This window comes from Galeopterus variegatus, unplaced genomic scaffold, assembly GCF_000696425.1.
Source record: "Galeopterus variegatus unplaced genomic scaffold, G_variegatus-3.0.2 Scaffold27708, whole genome shotgun sequence".
Classification (NCBI taxonomy): Eukaryota; Metazoa; Chordata; class Mammalia; order Dermoptera; family Cynocephalidae; genus Galeopterus; species Galeopterus variegatus.
In genome coordinates this window covers 1,775-8,334 of record NW_007753819.1, presented here as the reverse complement: position 1 = coordinate 8,334, position 6,560 = coordinate 1,775, and the positions used below count along the sequence as shown (strand labels likewise).

The 6,560-nt window shown below is 40.6% G+C and overlaps 1 protein-coding gene across 1 annotated transcript; it reads right to left on the bottom strand.

Annotated features, from left to right (window-relative positions):
* Window positions 1-3,311: 3,311 nt before the first annotated feature.
* Window positions 3,312-6,289, bottom strand: LOC103583754 (Bardet-Biedl syndrome 12 protein-like). The gene has a single exon (XM_008564986.1). It carries the CDS (start codon window positions 6,281-6,283, stop codon window positions 4,151-4,153), a length of 2,133 nt encoding a protein of 710 aa, XP_008563208.1. The 5' UTR covers window positions 6,284-6,289; the 3' UTR covers window positions 3,312-4,150.
* Between the last annotated feature and the right edge of the window lie 271 nt (window positions 6,290-6,560).

Genomic DNA, 6,560 nt, shown 5'->3' with positions numbered 1-6,560 from the left:
TGTTGTCAAAGTCAATTCTGGTTGAAAAGATTTTCTACCTCTAGCTCTGGGTTTCCTAGAGGTCAATGGACTTTGTCTTCAAGATTACATTTATTTTCAGCAATCTCATTCTCCTGGCTTATTCCACTGGGCTTCCAGTCAACCCCAGCCTAATACAAAATGACATTGTTTTACCATTCCCATTCTAAAATATCCCTCTCCCTTATCCCAAATGTTCCTTCCTGCTCGCTTTTTTTCCCAGCACTCTCCACCCCCCAACCCCCAGAGTGTGGCTCAGTCCTCATAGAAGGAAACAGCTGTGGAATATTTCTGATAGTCTTCAGAGCTTAAATTTCCACAGTACTATTCAGTTCTCCAGCATCCACACTTGCACATGCAGATGAGGTTTTTTGATTTTGTTTTGTTCTTGATGGTGGCGTTTTGCACTCACCCGGAATGTGAAGCACATGAGTTAGTTCTTAAATCTGCTTATCCATATTTCCATTGAGGTAGAGTCCTCTCCTTTTGGAAGTATTTGTTAGCAGTTTGGGGGACTGTAGCTGATAATGACCTGTCAGTAACCTTTTCACTCTTGCTGCTCCGCACCTGATTTCTGCTAATCCTGCATCTGTCCTGCTACTGGTGGAGGTGGCACATCTGCTCATATTTTGGGATTTGTGGGGATTCCACTGTCGGAATTTTGTAATTCAGTTTTGAAAAACTACTTAACTCCTGGTCCAAGAAGAGTTTTTATCTTCGAGAAGACAGGCTTCTCTCGGGTGGGATAATCTAGATGTAAAATAACTGCAAACTTCTTTATAGTCTACAACATTAAAAAGGCAGGTCAGTCTCATAAAAATGTTAACACTGCTCTGGTTTTGTGGGAAATGTGTACCTGCTGTAGATAGAGTTTCTTGGAAAACCCACTTACTTATATGAATCAAGTTTATTCCAGGGACTGCCCTCAGTTTGCAAGGACAGAACAGTTCCTGGAATAATTAAAACTTGAAAGTGTTTCTTATTATTATCAGAATTAGAAAAATAGCCAGTAAACCACATGATAGTAGAAAGTTTTTTAGAATGTGAAAAGAAAACAAACTTAGAAGATCTCTATTAGAAACTTCTAATTTCAAAGAAAATTATTTATTGCAAGGATTTATTAAACATTTAGCACTACTGACATGCAAATACCAACTCCACAAAAAATTCTATTATAAAAGGAGGCTGAACACCTATGTTAATAAGTGGCACTCATAATCCTGGTAACATTTTAACAAAAACTAAGTTTTAATAGTATACAGAGGTAGAATAAAAGTATTAATATCTACCTAGGTAAAATAATACACTTTATGTTTAAAAACAGTTTAACATTCAAAATTATTATTCCGACCTTGAACAAAGATAGTATATATAACTGGATGATTAGCTGTACAAGGTTTTCATGTGAGCACATTTAAGACAATCACCAAATAAAAAAATTATTGTTTAGCATAATACAAAATGATATTCTTTTATCATTCCTAGGCATGAGAATAATCAAGGTATATTTCTAATATATTTAAATTAGCTCTGAAAATAAACCACACATTCTCTTTTCTTCTTGTTTATTGTTGTTCTTATCTTACAGAAAAAAAAGTTTCATGTCACAATTAATGCTTAAATGTACAGACTTTGAAGCCAGACAAAATCTTGGTTCAAATTCCAGCTCTGCCACCTACTAGCTGTGAGATATTGGGCTAGTTTCTTAACCTTACTAAGCCTGTTTCTTCATATATAAAATGGAGAAAATGGGTGTTGCAATTATTGAGATAATACAGGTATTGTGAGCTGAATTTTGTCTCCCCTCCCCAAATTCATAGGTTGACGCCCTAACTCCCAGTACTTCAGAATATGACTGCATTTGGAGACAGGTCCTTTAAAGAGGTAATTAAAATGGGCTGTTAGTGTGGGCCCTAATCTAATCTGACTGGTGTCTTTATAAAAGGAAATTTGGACACAAAAATTGATACCAGGGATATGTGCACACAGAGGAAAGACCATGTGAGAACACAGCAAGAAGGAGGCCATCTACAAGTCAAGGAGAGAGGCCTTAGAGGAAACCAACCCTGTTGACACCTTGATTCTGGACTTCTAGCCTCCAGAACTGTGAGAAAATAACTTTCTGTTCTTTAAGCCACCCAGTCTGTGGTACTTTGTTATGGCAGTCCTAAAAAATTAGTACAATATGTAAAGAATTGGGACAGTGCCAGGAACCCAGTAGAAAATCAGTAACTACTATTATTAACTATTTCTCCAGAGCTCTTCTAATACTTGATTCCAAAACTACACATGGCCCTCCCCACCAAAAAGGAGGCCCAATGCCTTATTAAGATGTACATGATACCATCGTGGTAGCTCCCAGATGCAAACATGCAGAAACACAGGGACCAACACAACCTTGTTTTTAATCTGACTGATCACATGCTCCTCTAAATGTTTGGGTGGCCTCATGTACAGCAACTGAGGCTGCAACTACTTGGTGACACTATCTGGGTGACTTAAAATCTATATAATGGTGATTCAAATCAGGTTTGACAATAAATCTGAATGAGAGTAACCTGAACTCTTTGGGCTTATGTGCTTATATATGGGGGAAATGGGCCATGGAAGGTCTCTCCATTGGGAACAGAGGTTGCTTTATGGCCCATCTATTTGCTCCCATAATGACACCACAGATCAGCAGGTCAAAACTCCCCTGCATGGGTCAAAATGTATAATAAACTGGTCTTTCTCTATATTCTCACTGCCTAATAAAAATACTACTCACTGATAAAGATCAGTAAGTATGAAGTAAGTCTTTTTTTTTTTTTGTCTTTTTCCATGTCCGGCAACGGATTGCAACCCTCAGTGTTGCCCCCGCACCGGACCGGGGACCGGCAACGGAATCGCAACCCTCAGCGCCGCTCCCGCGCCTTGCTCAGCCAGTGAGCGGGAACCGGTCTGTATGCGGGATCCGAACCCTCGGGCGGGAGCGCCGCTGCGCTTCCCAAGCGGCGCACTTATCCGGTGCGCCACCGGGCCGGCCCTAGTATGAAGTAAGTCTTTTTTTTTTTTTTTGTCTTTTTCCGTGTCCGGCAACGGATTGCAACCCTCAGTGTTGCCCCCGCACCGGACCGGGGACCGGCAACGGAATCGCAACCCTCAGCGCCGCTCCCGCGCCTTGCTCAGCCAGTGAGCGGGAACCGGTCTGTATGCGGGATCCGAACCCTCGGGCGGGAGCGCCGCTGCGCTTCCCAAGCGGCGCACTTATCCAGTGCGCCACCGGGCCGGCCCTAGTATGAAGTAAGTCTGCAAATACTTATTAAATCCCAGGTGGTGACTTACACTTGACTGAATTTACGACCATGGGGACAGGACTGAGGTCAGTAATACAGATTGGCTTTATCCTTCTGCTCAGAGTCTGTTGATAGTAGCCTTAATTAATCACTATATGAGACCAATTGGATGGATCTGGTACTGACTAAACAACCTGTTTGTCAAACTAATCAGAGTAGCCAATGGAGTGGTATCCTCATGTGAAAATTAGAGTTTGGCCAAGAACACATCAGGCTGAAGAGTGGATTGCTGGAAGAGGCTCTCCATAATGGGCCCTGAACACCCCTGTATACTTACTGATCTTTACCCAGTCCATGTCCCAGGCTTGCGTTTATACTAAGCAACTTTGAAGCACATGGTAAAAACTTCCCTTGGACAAAGAGCAGGACTATTTCTGCTTACTGGAAAAGCAGTGAATATCCCAAGCTCAGTGCTTCTCTCCTGCAGCACAATCCACATCCACTGTGTGCAGTTTCCATCACTGGCTCTTTGTATTGCTCCTGTGGGACTTAGAAAAATGGGGTACTGACAAAAACCAATGAGAAGCTCTGGATACAGCTCTTGCTGTGCATAATAAAAGTCCTTTGTCTCTGACCCAGGTATCTTGTGTATTCTGTAGCATCCCATGAAACAGTAACAGGCTAACTTGTTAGCTTATAAGTAGTGTAAAATTTCAGATCCTGAACAGTTATTGACATCAATTATTTTTTTCTTGGTAACAGCTGGTATTTTAGGCATTATAACTTGGCTACTAGTAAATTTATTATTAGCATGATATATTCCAAAAGATTATTTTCCAAAGACTTAGCTAATAACACTACAAAAATAAAAAACCCTCTAGTTCCTGTGAGTTAATCTGTGTGTGTCCAAGCCCAGTAATAACTTCACTGTCTGTCTGAAGTACTAACAGTACTAAATCCAATGCTCGGCGCCACGCCTCTATCTTTGGTGTAACAATGTCATAAACTCTTGGAATCTGCTCCTGTTTAGTTGAAACGCCTGATTTAAAAATTCCATTATTTAGTTTACTGTATTCATTCAAGATGTAAGATGAAGGAGAGCCAGAATCTGAGGCATTTTGTAGATGATGTTGAATGAATGTGCTTGCTTCAAATTCTGTTGAGTAACTGGCAGTATTATAAATGAGCGTTGAAAGGTATTTGTGCCATCCATTTGCCAGACATTTAAGCACTGTTGGTCTGTATATTGCCAGTGACGAGTCCAACCAAGAGGAAGTATTATGAAGCCATTCTGAACAGGCATGGTTTTCTTTTCTCAGAGATTGCTTTGCAAGAATTTGAAGATGGCTAACACACAAAAATTCCACTGCACCGCCTCCAAGAAAGACCTTTTCCTCTTTTAGAGCATAATACAAACGATAGGCACAAGTCCAGAACCTATCTTCTTTGGTTTGCATCTGTGCAGTTACTGGGCTACTGAGCACTGCTGTAACCAAATTAATTCCTTCTGTTTTTAGCAAGATTGCCATTCCATTGTTCCTACCTACAATATCCAAGGGACTGCTTCTCCAGAAGGTCACATAGACCCCATTGCCCACACAATCTTCATTCACTTGTGTAATGTAGGTCACCTGTACTGCTCCTGCAGCCTCTGCAAAAGCCTGCATCACACTGCCATTCACTGACCCAATTATCAACAACTTATTGTGTGTGCATTTTTCAATTAATTGTTCAGATACATTTCCTTGTACCAGGATGAGGTTCACATTGAACTGGGTTAATACCTGTAATACATAATTTGTCCAGAGTTCTTCTAAGCTGTCTTCTTGGAGCTTCATGCTATCTAATACTGTTTTAATATTTGCAGAATTATTAAATCCCAGGTGGCGATAATTTTCTGTGAGGTCACCCTCAATGAGAACTACCCGGACAGGCTGATTCTGCAATTCCTTGATCAGAGTAGTACTAGATACTGCTACGATAGTGATGTATCCTGGACAAACACAAGAAAAAGTTTCAGGTAAACCTGGCAGACAGCAAGTGAAGATTCTTGAAATGTCAAACATAAATGGCATTGTACAATTGCCTTGTTGCATACATGCATTCTGGTATTGCAGCCGTACTGCTTCCTCTACCAATTTCATGCTGCTGTGATCTCCATGACTCAAGCCCACTGCCAACTCTACCAAATCATTACATCCATAAGTTTTGGAAGTAGCTGTACCATGATCTAGAAATCCATCTGGTTCGCTTATCCATTGATTATTATCTGTGCTATTAAAATGCCTACTGTGAATCAGTATTGACTTTCTGCAGTGGGTGTCTGCAAGCTGACTGTTTTTTGGAGTTTGTGATGTGCTTTTATCTGTTTCAACTTCAGCCTGAGGTTTGAAGAATTGAGGTGATTGAATAGGTCTCCCAGAAAGACTGTAAATGGTCAATGATTGAGAAGCAACATCTTTGAGATCATGCTCTTCCTGTGTCAAACCAGTATCTGAAGGGACTTGTAGAAGAGGACACAAACTGACACTAAATGTTTCAAGTCCAGAAAATGTCTTCGTGTTGTCCAGATGGCCAAATATGTTGTGGATAGGCACTTGAAGGGAAACTACCTCTTCACTGCAAGAGTTCAAGCCCTCTGACATCACTGACACTATTATTGAAATGGGGACACCCAGATGAAGACATTCTTCGACAGCACTGCTCCATGCACCAACAAGAAACAAAAGAGTACTGGTTCCAGTTCTGTACATGTTATATTGTGCTCGAATTGCTTCACTGAGAAGCTGCCCCACTGCACTGGTTAAATCCAAACTTTCAAGAAGCCTTACTGTTGAACTGATTAACACACTTTCATGACATTCTTCATCTATAATAAATTTGGATGATTTTACTGGACCTAGGAAAGTTCTTCCTGTTTCTGCAAATGATGAAAGTTGTTGAAGTCCTATGTGCCTCCTTTTGTTTATGACCCTGCAAGCCATCACCATGAATCATCATCTGCAAATAAAACAAAAACTTGGAACTTTATTCAGTGTAATTCAGTTATAAATGGTATATAGATAGAAAAATAAGATATGGTCCCTGCCTCTGAGGTATATATAATTTCCATTAAATGTGGTCAGTGCAATGATACAGTATTGTGATAATATTAATGGTAAAAGTACAGGGCATGGAGGAGGAACATTCCATCTAACCAGGAAAACGGAGCACGCAGGCAATAGGCAATGTTTCCAGAAGAAGGCAATCCCTGGAATGAGTCTTGAA

Excerpts from the sequence above, each read along its gene's own strand:
- LOC103583754 (XM_008564986.1), bottom strand. The coding sequence starts at position 6,283 with ATGGTGATGGCTTGCAGGGTCATAAACAAAAGGAGGCACATAGGACTT.